Genomic DNA, 23,581 nt, shown 5'->3' with positions numbered 1-23,581 from the left:
TCTGCAACCCACCGCCAATATATATCATTCGGTAGAGCACCAAAAGTTCAAGCCCTAAATACTAAAATAACACGACATTAAAATAGCTACGAAGGTTGTGATACTTTATCAATACTACAAGAAAATTATTCGGGTAACGCTTTACACTTGATTTACTTCATCCAAAACAAAATGACGCAATTAAAATACTTCATGTCCTCCACGATCTGCTTGCTTCACACTGACATCCCAGTTTAAGGTAATTGGCTTTCTTCAAGAGTTAATAAAGATTTAATGTATGTCTAATCTTCCAACTACGTGCCAACCTTATTATTACTATCATGATGATGAACGCTTCCTTGGTCATTTCGGCGAAAATTTTTCGAATGTTTTTCTCGTATTTTTTTTTCTTAAGTTTTATTTCAAACATTTTGTGATTAATACACCAGAAGCTAATTACGGAGCCAGCTGTTGTGTGTTAAGGAATCATGCAGTGTTACAAATTCAGTTGCATAGGTATAATGCTTAGTTCGACAAAAAAAAATAGTTATTTTTGCTCTCTTGATTACTGTGCTACATTTATTTCGTTAACGGAATTATTTGTTGCTATATCATTAAATAGAAATTAAGAAATTTCATTGACTGCAACAATGAGAGTCTATAATTTTCAGGGCATTCAATGCGCCCCGAATTAAGTATATATATAAAAAAATTTCTGAGTGTCTGACTGGATAATTTGGTCAACATCTAAGCCAAACTACCTAAACTAGAAATTTGAAATTTGGACAAGGCGTAGGATTTGTGGTCTCAAGTTAGGGAGAGGGAGTTGCAATAATTATTTTAAGGTGGTCATTCTTTGGAATCTCTTAAGGTTAGAAATATGAGATTCGGTATTTAGGCTTTTCGTTTTAAATAATTAGACTTGTGTTTCTCATTTTTTTATATTTACCCTAGAAAAAAGAAAAAAAGACGGAAAGAAGAAAGGGTGGGTCTACAGTTGTTATAATTGGATCACCATATCTCGAAATTCGTTAAGATTAGAAACATGAAATATGGTATTTAGATCTTTCATTTTAAATTATTAAATATTTATATCAGCGTTTTTTTCTAATATTTCCGTAGTAGCTAAGGAAAAAGACTGGTAGCAAAAGAAAATGGTAGGTATATGGTATAGATGACCATATCTGAAAACCTGTTAAGGCAGGGAACATGAACTTTTAAAACAATTAAAGACGTGTTTCGGTATTTTTTTATTTTTCCCTAGAAAGGAAGAAAAAAGCCGGGAAAAAACGTAGTCGGGGCTTCATATCTTAAAATTCCTTAAAGTTAGAGGCATACAAAGTAGTGTTTAGACTTTTCATTTAAACTAATTAAAGGCTGTGTCAGCGTTTTATTTAAATTTTCCTTAAAGGGGAAGAAAAGACGGGCATATAAAGGGTGTGGGTTGTAAATGCTAAAATAGCATGGGCCATATCTTGAAACATATTAAGGGTAGAGACATATTAATTAAAGACGTTTTTTTAGCGTTTCTTAATATTTTCCTTAGAAAGTAAGAGAAGATCAGGGAGAAAAATTATGGTGCTTGCAATTGTTATAATAAGAAGAATCTCGAAATCCCTTAACCCGAATCCGCCCATTTTTTCTTCGTGTGATAATATTTCTTCTTAGTAATCATTTATGACAAATTTTGATTTTTTTATGAAGATCGGTCACCAATGTGCGGATAGAAGGGTGTAACATATATATTGCATTGGGCGGTCATTGTATCAATTCGCAAACATTGTAAATTTTAGCTTCTTTTCCAAATTAATGGTTTATTTATATACCTCTTACATGTAAATTTAAAAATACATTCTGCACTCAATAGGAATGCCGTATTCAGCTAAAATGCATGCAGTAGCTGCTCTTGAGGGAAGTAGCACAGGTAAAAATTAAAGTGTTATCACTTCTAACTAAGGAAATAAAATTTACCTAGTGTTACAATTATTATAAACATGAATTTTTATCAGATAAGTTTTCTTCCCTTAGTTTGAAGCAATAAGAGTTTAGTTTTTACCTGTGTTACTTGGATCAAGGGCCTTCTTTGAATGCATAATATAGATAAGCATATTCTCTAAACAAATGAATAATACATTTTCTGAACTAGCTGAAACTTTTTTCTTTTTTTTTTTCAATTCAGCGTGTCGTAAGAGAGAAAGCAATTTATGCAAAGTCCAACATTGCACTTTACACATTGTCTTCTCCCAACTCTTTTGCAATGATCTCAAGCAAATATTCACCTCTTCTTCTCAGAAATTGAAGCCGCAAAGTTATATTTTTCATCGTAGCGGATTTCCATACGTGCCTCCGCACCAGTAGATCCAACGATTAGGACACATTTTAGTGCATACACAAACACACACACATATGCATGTATACTTACAAACTGACACTTATACAGCTACAGTATGTACCCTGCATGAGGCTTCATTAGAACCGATCAAGTTCGCAGCCAGCTAAATTGTTTAGGAAGCCAGAAACATTTAGAACTAGCCCAATTGTATGACCAAATTTGAAAACCACTAAAACATTTTCTAAAATTACATCACCAGAAAATTTAGGGGAAGAACAAAATGGGGGCCTGGCCCTTAGTTCTCTTTGGCTTGGTTATGTAGCCGAACCTACATGGAAGCAACGTATACAAAAAAACAAAAAAAAATGTTTTGCTTCAAAATTCCAAATCCGAAAGTGCACCTGTCATGTCCATGACTACCTCATTATCTATATAAGAAAGCAAGCTTAGTCTGTAGCTATCATAGGTGCAACTTTAAGGGCCAGGGGTCCAGGCCAGGCCATCCACAGAATCAAAGCTGCCTCGCTCATAATTGTTTTGCTTGACGAAAATAGCGTGATAAGTTTATCTCAATTCACGGATATCCATTGCAATTCTCAGAAGTAAGGCGACATGCTCCCACGCCAATGATAACTAGACCTACGTTTCAATTCATATATTATTTTTTCAATAAAGTTTGCAACTAAGAAATATCGTCGCTTTCAATACATAAGGGCGTAACTAACATTTTCATAATTTTACAGGAGAAGCGAAATAAGATTTTGTGGTATGTTCAAGTCAACATAACTTTCTGACTATTTTCAGGAAAGCTTTAATTTTTTGGTCGCTTATTGGCGAGGGACAACTGTTCCTTTCTCTGTAGATTTGACTTTCCAGCTGTTCGTATATTTTGATAAAATTGCAAAGTTTTTAACTTACGCCCTTATGCTGTGAACATATATATGTTAAATTCTAGTTCTAAAATAACAATAATGGCGTATGTTTTAGCAACTTTATTTTTAACATATTTTACAGTTTTGTACATAATGAGCATTGATACTACAGTTAATGTTTTTTCTTTTGTTATAATTATAAGAGTGTTTATTATGTTGTATATAATATTTTTGTATGTAAAATGTAACTTTGGCTACACATTATAGAATATAAAAAAATATATTTTTAGGTAAGCATTATGGCTGTATTGACACAAAGGAAAGTCCTTTTAACAATGGACTTCAACAAAATCTTCGATATTTTCATCACTTTGTAGATTTCGGAAGTATGCGTGGTAGCCCCGCGGTATTACTCCTATATCGCACAAATTTTCCAAGTCTTTCTTCTTTTGCTTAGAAATAGGTCGAACAGAAGAACACCGGGGTAAGAGTATAGGCTGGTTTAGTGTATAGCTTCTCGGGGAACCTTTGCGTACTGAAAATCTGGAAAAATCATCTCTCATTCGGGTTTTGAACAAAACTGTCCCCAAGTCGTCTTGACTGAATCTTATCCATCGCAATTTTTGCCATCCAATCTCATTGCCTTTTTGATCTTTCCTGCATGGTAGAAAAGTTTCTCGTGCTTCCTCGAAGTCAAAGAAATCATCTATTGTCATCGAGTGTACCTCGTATGGAAACGGCTTTTTGCGCGACATTCGAGCAACACTTAACCACTCTGTTGGAACGAACACATCTACATTTTTTCCCGCATACTCAGTGGTACTACGCATGGAATCAAATTCCATTTCCGTATGTCCTGGCTCAAGAAATTTATGATCAATCGTTTTTATATGAGTACTACTCACCGCATATATACACATTGATGCGAATTTCTTGTTTAAATTTTGCCCTCCGCATCAGTTGGAATACATGGTCACGTGTTCAACTTCTGTTGATAATTCGCGTAAGGATTTAAGAACACATGATGCAATTTCATCTGGGCCCCTCTTTGCCTTTGTTTCGTCCCAAAAATAACAGTAGCCCTCATGAGTAGCAACATCTTAAATAGTAAGATTGTAAACGTTTAGTTTCCTCGTGTAATACAAAACTCCTGTTTTGCCGGACGGCGTTGTTAACACTTTCTGAAGATCAAAGCAAATCACCTTTTGAGTTCTATCTATCAATGCATTCTCCTTGTCTAGTCTCTCTTCTTCCCTTGCTTCATTCTTCTTTTGTTTGTGCTCCTCGTAATTTTGCAGTTCTGGTCTTTTTCCATCTTCGGACAACTTACTAAACTTGACACATACTTTATTGAAACTGTGTGAGATTATTGAGGCTGTATCCTACTGTACAGCAGTTTTACTCTCAACATCTTAAAGGAATATTATAGATATTCTTTATTAGTACTAATTAAACTTAATGGCACTGCTTTGTTATAAAGATTTTAAAGGATGTTCTTAACAGATAAACCCTTGCTATTATATTCCTAATTTAAAATAATCAACTGTAAAAAAAAATATTAAATTAAGGAAAATATACCATGCCTTTTTCAGGCAAATACTCTGGAGCCCCATCACTGTCATTTTCTAGCTCTGTACACTCTCAAGCACTATCATCGTCATTGTATGTCAGTAACCGGCAAATATCTTTTTTAGCAATAATTTTGCTTCGCCTGTTCATTTTTATGACTTCCTTGCAATCCTGCTTTTAACAAAATAACTGTTGCTTCCTTTCTATTCAGTGCTTTTGAACTCTTTCGCAAAACAAAAGAAAAAAAAACTTCTTTGTACGTCACTAACCAAGTCTCTTTTAACTGTCAAACCCCTAAACGAATCCAAATCAACAATCGTAAACAATCCATGGTGGCATTTACATACAAAGAGACCAAAAAATTCGGTACTAATTGTGGCGTATGAGCGCCAGGCCATATTACTCTGTACTCAGATCGTTTAATACAGAAGGGCGTATGTGTCATTTAAGCCCTTATGCTTTGAGCAACTTGCTTTCATATCTCTGAACGCCCTTATGAAAATGACCCCCCACAGCTGAACGGTTCGCCGTACAGCCACAAAAATTTCCCAGCAGCTAGACACGATTGACATCTATCGGAAGAATTGAAAATCTGAAAATCCCAAAAAATGTAAGTTACGCCCTTATGTATTGAAAGCGACGATATAATGAAAAGGAAGTAAATATATATATATATATATATATATATATTGTATAAACTTGATTTCCTCGGGGGCTTGCTCACCTTACCCCCATGTACGTTTATGCATAGAATAGTTGCTATTTTTGGACAATTATTTTATGTACTTAGTGTAATAGCACTGAAAATAATATATTTGTTTGTAAAATCAAGAACGCAAACAAATGCAGGAGGACAGTTGGAAGAGCACAGTAAAAGTGAAATGACAATGTAAGCGCACAATGTTACATATGTAAGAGAGCACTTTACAAGGACAAACAATCAAAACTAGCAAATAGAAAGCGATTTGAATAAATAGGCTACTCTCTTGATTCTTCTGAGAAATGGAACAAGTGTTTATTATTGTATAGGGATCTAAGAAATAAAGAATAATAAGACCCATGTGCTCAGCACTCATATCGACAAGCTGTACATAATTACGACGATCCTCTGTTTCTGTCGATAACCAAATTGTGCAATAGTTGTTCCTCAGGTGCATGACTGACTTATCACGTGATATTGACGCATTTTTTTTTGTTTCATCCAGCGAAGAAGCTTATAGTAGATGCCTCATATCTACTTATCTTCCTTGTGTTGCATATATGTTACACTGGTCGGATCCAAATGAAAATTAGAGATTTGATAGGAATATCAAAAGTACATGAACCTGAGGACGACGTCTCCAGCTAGCTAAAGGCTAGTATATACGCATTGGATAGCTTGTTTATTATGTTATATGTAGCTCAAAAAGCATTGATAGTACATCACCAAAATAAAACAACTTTTTTCTTTTCAAGTTTTCCAACAATATCTTATTCGTAAATATATATATTTGAATAGTTTCCCTAACATATAGATAAGTTACTGTGTGTAAATTTCCGACAGTTAGTCTAAGCCAGACTCATCCTAATGAGATTATTTAAACATAGATTGCGTGAGGGAATATTATATTTTGCTATTGATTGCACACACCACATCAAAAACTTTGCATCATCAAATATTGTATTATATATATATATATATATATATATATATATATATATATATATATATATATATATATATATATATATTGAAGTTTCTATATATTGTATTGTAGTATTATTTATATTATATATATATATATATATATATATATATATATATATATATATATATATATTGTAGTTTATTTACATGCTCAACCATTCTATTAATCATTGCACCATACACGTGTGAAATACAGTTCAAAATCGCAAGCTTCTCGAATACACTATACAGAGGGAAATATTTAATGTATTGAAGAGAGGAACTCTACTTATCCCTCATTTAGTCATTTAGTACAGATTTTTGCTATCATTGTCACTAGGAACTTGCAGTTTCATACATACCGTGTATTATACAATTTCTGCAAACTGTAGCCCTTAAAGATGGAAAATTAATCTATGTCATTGTTAAGTAAATATTAGGTAGCTAAACCTCAATAACTCAGTTTATTTAATCTTCATTTTTCTGCTTACAAACACACTCAATTTCATATATGACTGATTTTGTGTCCACAAAATATGCATTTTTCATTCACCTTTAAAATGAAGGGTAAGGGTGAAAAAAGAGGAATGTCCATGTGTGTGCTTTATCCTACCTATTGGTGACACTTGATATTATTTGACTGTATATGCCATGCATGCGTAGATGTAGAAATGTCCATGTAAATTGGAGCAAAACATTTGGCTAGTCCTATTCTTTTTACGCGGTTTTCAATATTAAAACCTGTTTTCTCGAAAATGCAGTTTTGTGACATCCCTTCTTTTTTCCCTTACCCTTCAAATGTAATATGAGAGTCACTGAGGGTGAAGTACAAGAGGAGAAGAGAGAACTCAAAATATTAACTGCCATGGTTAAATATTTGTGCATTTGTTATTTGAAAATAAACATTTTTATATTTTAATCATTAATCATTATTCACAGTTGTAGTGTGAATAATTCTTGCAGTAAGGCCATTCGTGTAACAGCATTTTGTTGAAAGTGCTTTGTTGCAAATATAGCAGAACAAGCAGCATCCTCATCGCACCTGCTCTAATTTATTTCAGAAATTTCTGATCTCTTGTTCAGCTTCCTTGATTGGCGTGCCGTTATTCACCGCGCAAAGAGAGAGCCAAAGGGAAAATGAATCCAAGTGAGAGTAGGAACTTCCAATTCAATTTCCGTGTGCTTCACTTTAATTACATTTTTTCCTACCTTTAAATTCGTGGTATTCAGACAACCTGAAGCTATTCGCAACTTCCAATCTCCACATGAAGCTGCACTTCCGGTTTTTAGTGAGAAACAACGCTGTTTCTTGCCAAAACATGCAGATCAATTATATAAATTGTATGCATATACATACTTGAATGCACATACACACAGTGTAATATTTGGTATAGTACAGTGCAACCGTGATATTAACAGAGTTTTATTTTTTATAAAAGACAAACTTTATGATTAATTTCACATGTTAATATTTTTTGTTTTTACTCATTTCTTGGAATTACGGAAAAGTGTAAAAAAACAATCCTTAAAATTACATATATCTTTGAATAATTTTATAGTCGGAACTATGGTATGTGATAGATATAGTTTCAACCGATTCCTTCCTGTTCTGTTTAATTCATCTTCTTCCAAGTATATTTTGGTCACGAAAAAGTTGTGATGGATAGATACAAAAAACATTTTGGCACTAAAGAAAAGAAAAATATTTAGTATATAAAGAAAGTGAGAAGTATCACACAGGAAGTGGCCCCTACTCTTCATTAAGGGTAAATAAAGTAAGTGATCATGAAGTGAATTAATACAATAAGAATATAGGAGGAAATGGGATAATCTCGAAGAAACCGATGGGTACCATGCTTTCCACCAGACGCATGGTTTTGGATAGAACCAGGAGCCCATCACACCAGAAGCGAGTCTTCTACCTATGAACCACCGTGGCCCGTTAATCTACATAATGCATTTTATATTGTATGTGTTTAAAATACTATTCTAGAGTAAACCTATATTAAAATATAAAACATTTCGCAATTTCTAGCTTATAATGATATATGCTATATTAAGAAAATGTTTTACAGAATTTCACTAACGTTAAAATAGTTTATACAAATGATATCGCTTTTGCTGACGACACTGTTTCTTTTCATTTTCAGTGTTGACTATCATTCTGGACAGCCAGGGACCCATTTTCGTCGCAGAGCCCCAGCCAGAAGTAATATTCTCCAACGAAACCGGAGCCTTACTCCACTGCTCTGCACACGGAAGCCCTACCCCGAAAGTGGAATGGATGTTGGGCGATGGATCCACTGTGGGTAATATTCCTGAAGTCCGTCAAATACTCTCCAACGGATCTCTCTATTTTCCGGCGTTTCCAGCAGATAAATACCGGCATGATATTCACTCCGCTGTATACAGATGCGAAGCCAGCAATATTGTTGGTAGGATAAGAAGCAGAGAAGTCCACGTTCGAGCAAGTGAGTATATTTTTCAAAGTTTGTAAGAATATAGTTTATTAATATATACTCAAGAAGACGCTGGAACTTGTCAAAATATTTAAACAAAATAATTAATACATTAAAGACTACAAAATAGTGAGTTCTAATTTATTGATATTTTACGCTATACTGAACTGATAAGGGGACATAAATTATTGTTTGTAAAGCTTAATATACAGAATTGGCCATTATACTAGCACTACTGTTCAAAAAAAAAAAAAAAAAAAACTTTAAAAAAATGATAAATAAATTTCATTTTAGTGAAAACCAGTGAACCATTCTAAGTTAACCATTTAATTTGTTCATATTTTCGTAAAATGTACACACACACACACACACACACACATATATATATACATATACATATATATATATATATATATATATATATATATATATATATATATATATATATATATATATATATATATATATATATATATACCTTGGAAACTGGCCATACAGAAAATTTGTTTATTCCTTTTACAGTTTTGTAAAATTGTCGTCTGATGTTTACCATCAATATGGACGGTCTATTGAACTATACAGAAAAGCTGTAGAGGATAATTCCTTAAGTCCAAATAATAATAATAATAATAATACAGTTCATATGAACCTGTGGGAAAAGCTCATATTTTCAGAGCCAGGACCATTCAAAAGCGTGATAAATCTGTATTTCAACATGTGTTACTTAAAATACGATAAACTGTGTAGTAGGATGGATCTAGTAGGAGTTCAGGAAGTTAGATGAAAAGAAAAGGTATCAGTAAAGTTCTTAAGATTTACGTTATTTTACGGAAAGGAAATAAATATTACCAACTAATAACAGGGATTTTCACTCACAAACGAATAATAGTAGCAATTAAACGGGATGAATTTGTTAATGATAGTTTTTCTTTTATTACTCTTAGGAGTTTGTGGTGTGATATTATAGTGTTATTCTAAAAGTGCACGGCCCAACATAAACGATAAGGATAAACGATTTAAAAGGACGATTTTACGAATAAATAGAACGGGTATTTGACCAACTCCCGAGATACAATATGAAAATCCTATGAGGGGATTTAAATGCGAAAGTAGGACGATGTAATATTTTCAAACTGATTATAAAGAATAAAAGTCTGCATAAGGAAAATAATGACAATGGTGTTAGACTTGAGATATTTGCAATATTCTGAAACTTAATCGTGAAGAGTACAAAATTCCCATATCACAACATTCATAAGTATACTTGGACCTCACCAGATGGAAAGACACATGATCAAATTGATCGCATTTTAGAAGATAAGAGAATACAGTCTAGAATTCAGTCGCTCAAATGAGTTGACTGTGACACTGATTACTACCTGGTACTAGCGATAATAAGAGAGAGATTATAGTTGAATAAACGAAATATTCAACATCTGAAAACAATAATGATATTCCATTTAAAGCAATTAGAGGAGAGTTAGGTAAAAGGGTATTACCAGATTAAAGTGTCAAATAGATTTTCGGTTTCAGAAGGTTCGCACTGGACTAGTGTTGAGAATACTTGTGCTGAAATTAGGAAAAACATTAAAATTTCAGCAAAAGAGTACATGAGGCACGTGAAAATACACAGGAACAAACCATGGTTTGACCAGCAATGCACTAAACGAGAAGCTAAGACAGACAAAACTGCGTTGGCTACAAAATCCGAACGATATAACTACACAAAGTTTCCTTGACATCATATGGAAAACTATCAAACATTTAGACCCCCCACAAAAAAAAAACAATATTTTGAGAGCTAAAATCAATTAACTTAAAGATAATAATAAAAGCAAAAGCATTCGGGATATTAATAAAACCATCAATTAATTTGAGAAAGGTTACCAAGAAAGAAAAACATATACTAAAGTCGACGAGACAACTCTCACTGATACAGCGGCATCTTAAATAAATGTAACTATGTTTTTTGACGATCTTTGACGATTTTCTTAATACACAGCCGGAACTAATGTTCGTGGAGAAAGGTTAATGCATACAGCAGAACCGTATGTTCCAGAATCTTATCGAACAGAGGTAAAAATCACTATGGAGAAATTGAAGTTACATGAACCTTCGGGTGTAGACGAGATTACGACTGGGTTAATTTTAGCCAGAGGAGAAAAGTTGTGGAATAGGAACACAAACTCATTCTCCTTATCAACAACAAGAGGGAATTACCACAAAAGTGGAAAGAATCAATCATTGTCCCGATTCATAAGAAAGGTAACGAAACTGATCTCATAATTATTGAGACATCTTTCTTCTGTCACCACCCTATAAAATCCTCTCAAACATTATATTAGCAAGATTAAAACCTTACTCATATGTAATTATTGGAGATCATTAGTGCGAATTTAGATGAAATCGGTCAAATATCGACAGATATTTACTATTAGGCATATACTCGGAAAGAAATGGGAACACAATACCATATTTTATAAATTATTTATTGAATTTAGAAAGACCTATGATTATATTAGGAGAGAAACATTATTGAGATACCGAAAAAAAGGCTAGTTAGATTAATTAGTGTTTAAATTAATCCCAAAGTAAAGTTCGTGTAGGAAAATTCTTGTCACGAGCTTTCACATTGAGAGTAGCCTGAAACAAGGAGATATGTTTTCACCATTATTATTCAACTCTGTTCTGGAGTACTCTAGAAGGGAAATCATAGATAGCAACCAGGGGCTACAATTGAATGGTATTCGCCAGGTCATGTCATATACTGATGATATAAATATGATAGCAGATAATATAGGAACAAATAAGTAAATGCAGAGATCTTATTGAACGTTTACAGGGACATGCATTTAGAAGTAAATGCACGAAAAACTAAATGCATGGAAGTTCGTCGGGATAGTAATACTGCAAATGACGGATGTGTCAACATATCAAATAATACTTTTGGCAAAAAAAAATATTTTCAAATATATAGGATCAATATTTTTTAAAAGAAAAAAAAACATATCCACGAAGGAACTACATTTCGACTGAAAACAACAAATTCATGTTATTATTCATTACAAAACCTATTGTCGTTGCAAATTATGTCAAGGAGTGTGGAACTTAAAATATATTTTAAAAAAAATAATCGTGATTTCTTGTTCTGTATGGTAACGAAGCATGGTCACTTGCTCTGAGGAAAGAACGCAGCCTGAAAGTACTCGAGAATAAAATACTAAGACGAAAATTCGGACACAAGAAGAATGGGAATAGGGAATGGCGGAAACTTCATAACGAAGGACTACATAATTCATATCGTTTACCTAACATTGTTAGGGTCATCAAGTCTAGGAGGCTCAGGTGGGCGTGTCATGTAGCCAAAATGGAAGGAAGTAGGGACACTTTCAAAGTTTTAACTAGAAATTCAATCGGAAAACGTCCATTAGGAAACCTTAGGTGCAGATGGGAGGAAAATACTAAGATGGATCTCGCATAAATGGAAATACAAAGAAGAAACTGTATGCAGTTGACTAAGCACAGAAGTCCGTGGAAAGCTTTGGTGAACGCGACATTGAAGCTTCTGGCCCCATAGGCCATGTAGTTGGCCAGTCAGTTAGAAATGGTGTAGTGGCGCCTCATAGCAGTATAAACAAACAGACATATTCCATCAAGAAATGAATATTTTAGAAATGAACATGTCCGCAAGAGCTTCACTACAATACATAACTGTCAGGCCTACTCCAACAAAGTGTCAGATATGCTCTAACGTAAATGTAAGTCCAAATTAGGAGTCTTGAATACAACGAATACTGAATAACGCTTTATTTCGAACGCGAGAAACTGTGACGCTAGCGGTCGCTAACGATTTCTTGTCTACATACTTCGTGTTCATGCTCTCGAGTCTTACGTCTTGTCTACTTTAGATCCACCTCCAACTTAGAGTATTACTGACATTTTTTTTTCAAACCTTGTACGGAAATTATGCTTTGTAGGAAATCCCGTGCCCACCAATTGCACATAGCTAGACGTATGTATTCTTGAATAGCGCTTGCGTGACTTCCCTTATGTTGATATGGACCGCCACTCCACGGTTTTTCGTGTTCGAAATTATATGTGTTGCATGGCAGTTTTCTTGAACTTTTGCTCGGTCTTAGCTCTGAAATTATTTACTTTTTCCCACAGATCCATATAAACATTTCTTTTCTTTTCTTTCTTTTTTTTTGTAATATGAGAAAATACGTCTTCCAGTTTGTCACTATAGTTTATGAACACACTACACTTACGTATAGCTGCAACGCGTGTTCCTTACTATAATCTGTTTGACGTAACCTGATAGGAAAACAAGTTTTCCCCCCGCCACGCTCAAGTACAGGTGAATGTTGGTGTTCCGTCTTCCACCATCAGACCCCGCACACGAAGGTATAGAGCGTATCTAAATATGTCTAAATAATGAATTACAACTTCCATGATAACACTACGTATTTTAAAATAATTACATTTGCCTGTACTAGTTTGGTAAGTAACACGTGTTATTACAATGGAAATTTTATTGAACAGTTATATTGTTTATTTTCCTTCTTTTTCGCAGTCGGGCTTGAGACATGACGCTGGAATAGCAAGGGATGGTAATTGAATGGGTGTTTACTTATTAATACAATAATTTCATAAGATAAAATCGAAAACCGAAAATTATATCTTTATAAGTTTTATGTCCCACGATTATGCCGGCTAGGCTAAAGGAGATGGTGATGATGAGAAATGAATGAAACGGTGGAATGAAGAAAACGGGAGAACCTGAGAATATCCACGCACATGGTCTAAAATCGAAAACCAAGTACAATATGTATGAATAAATTATCAGAGCGTTAAGATGATAACAATAGAACTTGAAATACCCTGAAATAATAATAAAAAAAACACTTCTCGTTTCTTGTCTTATTAACAGACATTCTTACATTAAAAAGAACAAGAAGAAAAATGTATACACTGATAATAGTATTCCAATAAGAATTTTGTTTGCTGAGCATCTCTTGCAGAAGAGAAGAAAATGGCATTTGATTGTCTTGGAAATATTATCGGTCTCCATTAATATGAATTATCATTTGCAATATTTAAGCTGCAAGAGAGAGACGGTTATAGCGTGCAGAATATAAAATGAAATGAAATTTTTTGAGTTTTACGTCCCATAGTTATGCCGGCTAGGCTAAAGGAGAAGGTGATCATGAGAAATGGTGGAATGAAGAAAGTGGGAGGAAACGGGAGATCTCCGAGGAAACCCACGCACACGGTGTTTGTCCACCATAAAGTTCACTTGGTGCGAGCTGGGATCGAACCAGGGACCCCATGCACCACATGTAAAAACCCTGCCACTGAGCCACAGCGGCCCCAAGCGTGTAGGATAGCCTAATGTAACAGGAGTTGATTATTGTATAAGAAAAGAAGAGTAACGATGAATACCAGTTTGTTCAATTATACAAAAATAATTAACGCTTTCGCTTAGGGCTCAAAAGTTCATCTTAGCAGAAACAAACATTTTCATTAGATTTTAATCTGCGAAAAGTCAATGTACCATGTTTGTTATCAAACATCCTTCAAAGATCCTCTTTACATCGTCCGGAAGCCGGAAGCGCACTTAATGATCTCTTTCTCCTAGATTTTGAATAGGTCTTGGTGACTTAGTGCTTATTTCCCATACAAGCAATGTGTCATGCTTATCTTATACATATTAACTTTACTATTTCTCTTCGGTGACCTGTAGTTGTTGTGAAATAAAAGCTTGCAATGCGTTTTAATTCGCCTGAATGTATGTCTCTTTTGCTCCAAATATTTTTATCAAAATTTTATTTTCGAAACCCGGCAGTTCACGTGTTTGTATTCGTGTTAGGGATCAACTTCCACATTCACACAAAATTGGGCAGATTCAGGTCTTATTTATTTTAATGTTTCCGATATTTGTTAGACAATAAAACATTTTACAGTAGGGTAAACTTTAGTATATAAATAATATGCAATACTTTTCTACATAGCAAAAATTAAAAACAGTAGTTGATTGTTACTCTGGGTTGATAGCTAAAACGAAGAGCAGTGCTTTCTCAACATCAGATGCGAGTGAATTGACGTACAAATTTAGAAAAGCTTCCCTCCCTGTGAAGGTCAGCGACTTGCTTTTCCCTTCTGCAGTGGTAAGTGGTGGGAGATAGGAGAGTTTCCTATCAGGTTGCCTGAAACAGACTTTAGCAATGCGTTCATTTTTTTAGTAAGTTCTGACATATAGGCAACCAGGAAAGCATAAAGGCTGTTTGGGTTTCCTACCGTTTAAGGTAATGAGCAACAGCTTCCTAAAATATAGTCTAGAATTTGTTTCCCATGATTTTAAAGGGATTAAATTCCTGTATCAGTTCTCTATATGTGCATTACATTGAAATATCGAATGAAGATCCTGTATCGCAAGTGTGAATAGCACTATATAGGATCATTTTATTTCAAATTACGTAGATTTTACATAAGTGAGTCACCTTTGAATTAACCCAATGGCAATCAACAGACGTAACTTTCATTGTCTTTCTTTTTTTTTTCATACTGTACCGTCTGCCGCCCACAGCCATTTTCCATGAAAAGAGATAAACTTATCAATTTAATATAAAATTGAGAATCAGCTGTCAATGCTAATATTGTGGTTGAATGAAAAAAAAAAACATCCATTAAATATTATTTTTGCCTTGTGGTATAATATAAATTTTATTTTAAATTGCATACTACTTTCCGTATTTTTCAACTACAATATAGAAGTGAACTATATAGATGGGAACAATATACTTTATAAGTGCAACATTATCAATAGTATTTACTGGGAATTAAATTATAGAGGTATTAAAAATATATAAAATACTTACTTTAACGCACTATATATAGTCGTTTTTCAATAAGTGACTATAAATTGGCCTAGACTACATATTATGTAAGTAGGGGGTTATTATATAAGAGTATAATGAATTAATTAATCCAATGTTCTATAATTCTAACTATACTAACATAAATCGAACCTATCACGTAACTGATATCTACTTTCTTATCAAAAACTTGCAGTATCATATGAGTTATGTGATTGACAGCACGAATTGTTATTGTTCCATTATACTTTACATGCTAAAACCTCTTCGAAAGCTTTTTTCAAAAAAAAAAAAAAAAAAAAAAATCAACTTCTAAACGTATTCCTCTTTCCTCCTAGAATCTTGAATCAGCAATCACCATTCCTCTACGCTGGTCTAAGGTTTACTTTAAGGCAACTGAAGAGCCATCTAGTAGATAGTTACCAGAATTATGACTAAAAACCATAACTTATCTCCCTTCCGCTCAAATTCAAAATAAAATGGTGCAATAATTAATAAATCTTTTTTTTTATTATTTTATGCACAGCATGGTATTGATCAATTTAATAAATTTGAGTTACATTTCCCCTGTCAGTTGAAGATTATTAATATCCTTACTTTGATCAACACAATACACTTGAACCACTTCTTTTATTAGTCAAGTCAAGGATGGACCAAAGAACATCCCAAATGCGTCTTGGAACCTGATGGTCATCTTGGTGGAACAAAATGGGGGAGGAGGCGTGATCTTTTCCTTTTTTTAAAGGCAAATTTCAAAAAAAAATCACGCCTTTACTTTTCACGATATCAGATTGGAACTTTGCATACAAATTGTGCATATATTTTGCTATTTCTCATTTTTTCCTCTGAGATACCTACGTGAAACTGGGCCCAGACACGAGGGGCGCAAATGTTCCGAGGGGGTGATTTTTTTTTTCAGAAAAAAGTCCGGCTTCCCCCGCTCTTTCAGGTTCAGGTATACAATATGGACATGCGAATGGTACCGTTCGAAAGGGCTTGTTATAGCGTTCGAACCATGATTCTAGGCCAAACAGAAATGACACACACACACACACACACATATATATATATATATATATATATATATATATATATATATATATATATATATATATATATATATATATATATATATATATATATATATATATATATATTTGGTCTAGGAATTAATTCGTGCGGGTGGACAAGAGATGGCGCAACGAACGGAGCGTCCCTCAGTTCCGTGTATCCACACATGTGTTGCAAACCCCTGTCATTGCGTATCGTTCGTAGTATAGGGCAGTGGATTAAAGCGTCAACAACACCAGTTTGTAGTTAAGTGAACATGGCGCAATTTGTGCCTGATAAAGGGTTTTTGCGGGGTGTCCTGCTGCATTACTTTAACATGCAGAAAAGTGCGACTGAAAGTCATCGTATTTTGGTGGAAGTGTATGGTGACCATGCTCTAGCTGAGCGAACGTGTCAGAAGTGGTTTGCACGGTTTAGAAGTGGTGATTTCGGCTTGGCAGACCAAGAGCGAGCTGGACAGCCAAAAAAATTTCAAGACGAAGAATTGACAGCATTGCTCGAGCAGGATTCGTGTCAAACGCAGGAACAACTTGCAGCAGCATTAGGCGTTGATCAAACAACAGTCTCCAAACGCTTGAAAGCCATGGGAATGATTCAAAAGATGTCACATTGGGTTCCACATGAATTGAAAGACAGAGACGTTGAAAGACGAAAAACCATTTGCGAATTGCTGCTTCAACGACAGCGCAGAAAGGGGTTTCTGCATCGAATTATTACGGGTGATGAGAAGTGGATCCATTACGAGAACCCTAAACGAAAAAAGGCCTGGGTGAAACCAGGTGAACCAGGTCCATCACAACCAAAACGAGATATTCACTGTGCAAAGGTTATGCTGTGCATATGGTGGGATATGAAAAGTGTGGTGTACCATGAGCTGCTGCAACCGGGTGAAACTATGAATGGAGAACGTTATTGACGACAATTAATGCGTTTGAAGCAAGCTCTGGCCAGAACACGACCAGAATGGGAGAACAGACATGATAAACTTATTGTTCAACATGATAACGCTCGCCCACATGTCGCAAAACCGGTCAAAACCTATTTAGAAAATGTCGGATGGGAAGTTTTACCCCACCCACCGTATTCACCAGACGTTGCTCCTTCGGACTACTACTTGTTCGATTGCATGAACAACGATTTGATTGGACAGCGGTTTACTTCTTCAGAAGATATCGAAACATGGGTCTCTGACTGGATCGCTTCCAAGGATGAGGACTTCTTTCGCCACGGAATCCGTACATTGCCTGACAGATGGGCGAAAGTGGTGGCTAGCGATGGACAATATTTTTCTTAAGGTATTTATGTATTTTGTGTTTGTACTACAGCTTCAATGTGTGCGTACCAACCGCACGAATTAATTCCTAGACCAAATATATATATATATATATATATATATATATATATATATATATAGAGAGAGAGAGAGAGAGAGAGAGAGAGAGAGAGAGAGAGACTTCATTCAAATTTTCAACATTTTTCCGCCGTTTGTTTTCAGGATACAAAATTGAAATTTTGTAATCGAATTACGTACATACCAACGTACATTTAAGAAAATCAGATCCCTACGTCAACTCACGCCCGGGTCAGAGAGGCAAGGTGTTTTGGTGAGATTTTCAAAAAAAAAAAAAAATCCGGGTTTTTCCCTAATTTTCCGATTCAGGTATATGATACGGTCGTGTGAGTAATAACGTTCGAAAAGGCTGGCTATACTGAAGGAAATGGCGTTTGAACCACGATTTTAGGTCAAATAGGAACGACACAGCACATTTTTCAAGTATTTTATGTATATACAGGGTGTTTCAAAACAACACCGACAACGTTTGGGAAGTGATTCCTGACACCAAGATAAGACAACAAGTGTAGACCAACTTGGGTGTGCAAATGCTTCATTTCGGAGGTATAGGCTTCCGAAATAATGAAAAATTGGACTTTAAAAGTTCATAGCTCCAAAACTACGGGACCTACCAAAATCGGGTCAAGACTTCACTTAGGAACTAGTATTTGCGCCATCCAAATATCTATGTTTTAGAATCGTAAGGTACTCACGCAACAATTTTTTATGCAGGAAGTTTGGCTAAGGGCATATAAATTGAAGTACTCAACACTATCTCCATAAAAATTGTTGCGGAAGTACCACAGGATTCTGAAACATGGATATTTGGATAGGACACATACTAGTTCCGAGGTAAAGTCTTGACCCGACTGCGTTAAGGTCCCACAGTTTTGGAACTATTGATCTTTAAAGTTTATTTTTCCATGATTTCGGCAACCTATATCTCCGAAATGAAGCATTTGTGCACCCAGGTTGGTCTATACTTTTAACTTATCTTGGTGTCAGGAATCACCTCCAAACGTTGTCGGTATTTTTAGAAACACCCTGTATGTGTATACGTATATTAAAAAAAATGGGTCACCTTCAGATTTCCAAAACTTTCTCCCGATCTCAGTGTACAAGATACAAGAATTAAATTTTGCATACGTATTATGTATATAACAAAGTATTTTTTGTTTTAATAAATAGATCCCTACGTGAACCCAGGCCCGGGCTAGGCGAGCCCAAAAATTTATTTTTTTTAAATTTTTTTTTCGATTTTTTTCGGCTTTTGGTGTTTAATACGGACAAGCGAGTGCTACTGTTGGAAAGTATGATCTATCCTGAAAGGAACGAGGCATGAACCGTGATCCTACAATAAATAATAAGGAAGCAGTAGCTGTTTGAGTGAAATTTACCTCAAAAAGTGGTAATCCTAAATTGGTCAACCCTAGCGAGTCATACGCGGAAGCGAGTAAATGAATGAACATATATTACTTCCAATGAAAGTGTGCGAACTCTACATTATATCCTTTATTTACGTATTTAGCATTTTTCAGTTCTATATTTTCCGACTTCCTTATTTCCTAAATGATAAAATTTCGAACATTTAGGAGATTATATTGTCCCAGGATTATATCATATTTCTTGCATCCTATGAAATATGTAAAGAAAGATGAACTTGTTAACTTCTTTTCATGGTCGTAAAGTCTTACAAGTTAGTGACCGTCAAATATTAAATGTATTGTACTACATTGTAAAATATTTAGCATATACTATGAATACTTAGATGTCAGTTAAAAGAGTATAAATTATTTAAATGAAAATAAAAATATTATTTTCTAGGAATATATTATAACTAGTAACGGTACTAGCAGTAGTACAAAGGTAGATAACACCCCCATTTACGACGCCCAATATGGACCCATGGGCGATGAGAAGGTAATACTTCATTCACACTTCCATCACATTCGAACATGGTGTAGGTGATAAGGTACCGACGTCAATAGACTTTATCCACAGGTTTCCTAAACTCCCATCTGACAGAGGTTGTGTGCGAAATTGAGTCGCATTTCGACGAAAACAGAATAATGATATATATCGAATCTATTTCGCGTGTTTGGCACATAGATGTCCCAGTAACACACACACACACACACACACACACACACATATATATATATATATATATATATATATATATATATATATATATATATATATATATATATATATATATATATATATATATATATATATATATACATATATATATGGGTGTCCGTTATTTTGGGTAATTTCGTGTTGCGATACGCGCACTCCCAAAAGTATTCTATGTGACCATAAACACACATTAGTCAAATAGCAGCTCTCTACGAGAAGGTTAACCCGTGCCGACTTGACGACAAAGTCATGAAATGGCGTTTCCACATTACAATATAATTTAGAATTTCTAACCGTAATAACGGATAAACTAAAAGGGACAGATAAACGAAACTTAGCACGAAGCAACTAGAAAAAAGGCGACATCTGTTCGTGTATTGACGAATAGCACCGGATCAACAGTGTTGCCAACCCAAGGCAAAGGTTTGTTTTTGCAAATAGAATGACCTAAATTGAATATCATCATTGGAAACAGCAATAAAAATAAAGACAAAAGAGATAGTAAAGACGGATCAGTGCTGCAAACTTTTCGAGAAATAACGTGTAAGTCTATTGACGTTGGCGCACACAGGGAGTGAGGTAATAACATTTTGAACACTTTAAATCAGATATTGAGAATAATTGTTTGCGTTGACTCTAAGTCTAGAAGCATCCGCTGAACAGTGTTGCCATCAATAGAAGAGATAAATTGATTTTGGAATAGATAAAATAACTCTGAAAAGGTCATTAGTGCTGTGTGGTTTAAGACCTATAATGCAAGGCAGAGGGGCACGAGGAGTAGCCGTGGTTATGTGAGATTGATAACTCACGTACTGACAGATATATTCGGTATCTTTTTAAAGCAGAGAACTAAGGTTTATAAAAGATGGCAACGATGTACAGCAGCGGTTTTTTTACTCTTGATTTCGTCATGGTTGTCAGCGTCCGCAAAAGCCTACGAGTACATAAACCCATGCAAATTGAATGCTGTTTTCATATTTTATCCAGGCTGTTGGGATTCCAAACCGCTGTGCAGCGTTGACACCTTTCACAAACCTTACTCGTCAGCTTTTACAAAATATCTCAGCCAGTTATCAATCTCGCGTAACCACGGTTCTATTCCTCATGCTCTACCGCCTTGCATTATACGTTTTAAAACATACAGCATTAGTGACCTTTTCCGAGTTATTGTTTCTCTTCCAAACTCAATTTATCCCTTCTGTAGATGACAGCACTGTTCAGCGGATGCTTCTAGACTTAGAGTCAACGCAAACAATTATTCTCAATATCTGAATTAAAGTGTACAAAACGTTAGTACCTCACTCCCTGTTTGCACCAACACATATTACACGTCATTTCTTTAAAAGTTTGCAGCACTGATCAGCCTTTCTAATCTCTTTTGTCTTTGTTTTCATTGGTGCTTCCATTGATAATATTCATTTATTTTATTCCGTTTACAAAAACAAAACTTTGCCTTAGGTTGTAGTTGCTTCGTGCAAAGTTTCGTTTATTTGTCCCTGTTAGTTTTTCCGTTATCATGGTTGGAAATTTAAATTTATATTATAATGTGGAGACGCCACTTCATGACTTTGTCGTCAAGTCAGCACGGGTTAACGTTGCAGCAAGTAGGTCCTAGCTCTAGATGTTTTACCATCATCTGCAGATTTCGTAGTGACTAGTTTTTGATACCTGGGTAGTATCATTAGTGATGATTTGAAGCGTGAACGTGAAATAAAAGCAAACATAAGAATAGTGAAATATTCTATCCCCGCTCCCGCCAAGTGAACTTTGTGGTGGACAAACACCGTGCTCGTGGGTTTTCTCGGGGTTCTCCAGTTTCCTCCCACTTCCTTCATTACACTATTTTCACTCATCTCTCATCATCACCGTCTCCTTTAGCCTAACCGGTAACTGTGGGACGTACAACTTAAAGATTTCATTTCATTTTCAATAGCGAAATAAACATTGAGCAGGAAGAAAATATCATTTTCTGAGATCTTGAATAAAGAGTTGAAAAAAAACTCATATAATGCTTCGTGCACAGTATTGTACTGTATGGGGAAGAAGCATGGACATTACGCAAATAAAATTACAAACGATTGGAAGCTTTCGAAATGTAGGTGTGGAGAAAAATTTAGACAATTAGCAGGGTCGAGCGGGAAACGAATGAGAGAGGAAATTGGAAACGGCGGGGATAAAAAATAGATATTATCAAGAGGAAGAGAAACTGGTTGGGCATTGACTAAGATGGGAATGTATCATGGAGGGAGGTGCTAGAGGCTACGGTGGCAGGAAAGAAGAGGGGGAAGGGGACTACAATTAATGGACGATATCCAAACGAAAAAAATAGTATGAGAAGATGAAGAGGCTAGCGGAAAATCATGTCACATGAAAGCCTCTCAGTTGTGACACGTGACCTGCCAATAACAGCATAATACCTATGATGATGATGATGGTGATATTGTAGATGTCATGTTTGAATCTAGAGGTTTGCAAGATAAGTGGAATTCGCACATACATAATAAGTCGTTCCTCACTTGATTTGTTTATGTTCAAAACGGACCTTTAATTGATATTTAAACAGTATTTATTACTTGTTCATTATGCCTAATTTATTGATGTGGGACTTGATGCATGGTATTGGAAATAAAAGATTGTACGCCATAATATTTCACACTCATTTATAACAGATCAAGTTTCATCATCATACCAAGTTTGACTTATACTAGATTAATTCGATTGATGTATTATTATTATTATTATTATTATTATTATTATTAGTAGTAGTAGTAGTAGTAGTAGTAGTAGTAGTAGTAGTAGTAGTAGTAGTAGTAGTAGTAGTAGTAATACTATTTCGAAAATGTGAACATAAGTTCGACCGCTCATATGACCCTGGAACTGTAAAATCTACACACCACAGTATTTCGCATGTTTATATTATAGATAAAGGTCTACCAGCATGCCAAGTTTTAACCGGATCAAATGAGTTCAGTGTATGACTTAGCAAAAAGTGATTTCAAATTTGACTCCATATAACACGATAACCAAAGGCCTGAACAACACAACTTTCCATGTGTTTATAAAGCTGGTCAAAATCTACCTTAATGTCAAGTTTGATCCCGATGGGATGAGCTAGCTGGAAATCTACGTTATGTGACGTCCTTTACTTTTCAGAGTAAAGTCAATCAAAGTCTTTTCCCCTTACGTTTCATGCGATCTCCCTTAGAGTTTTAAGTGTAAACATTTTAATGTGTATAGGACATATATATTGGTGTCTATTTAAAACAAAGATAACTGACCAAAT

At 34.9% G+C, this 23,581-nt stretch overlaps 1 protein-coding gene across 2 annotated transcripts in view; it reads left to right on the top strand.

Annotated features, from left to right (window-relative positions):
* Window positions 1-8,570: 8,570 nt before the first annotated feature.
* LOC145688242 (cell adhesion molecule Dscam2-like) overlaps window positions 8,571-23,581 on the top strand; it is an 802,178-nt gene continuing 787,167 nt past the window's right edge. For both annotated transcript variants that reach the window (XM_081762176.1, XM_081762175.1), the window contains exon 1: window positions 8,571-8,889. In XM_081762176.1, coding sequence (XP_081618302.1) covers window positions 8,703-8,889 — 187 coding nt within the window. In that variant the 5' untranslated portion in view covers window positions 8,571-8,702. The remainder of the gene's footprint in view (window positions 8,890-23,581) is intronic.

The sequence above is a fragment of the Thermobia domestica genome, chromosome 6, assembly GCF_964235325.1.
Source record: "Thermobia domestica chromosome 6, izTheDome1.hap1.1, whole genome shotgun sequence".
Taxonomy (NCBI): Eukaryota; Metazoa; Arthropoda; class Insecta; order Zygentoma; family Lepismatidae; genus Thermobia; species Thermobia domestica.
The sequence above is the reverse complement of the archived record's forward strand: the minus strand, read 5'-3'. Positions and strand labels throughout refer to the sequence as shown.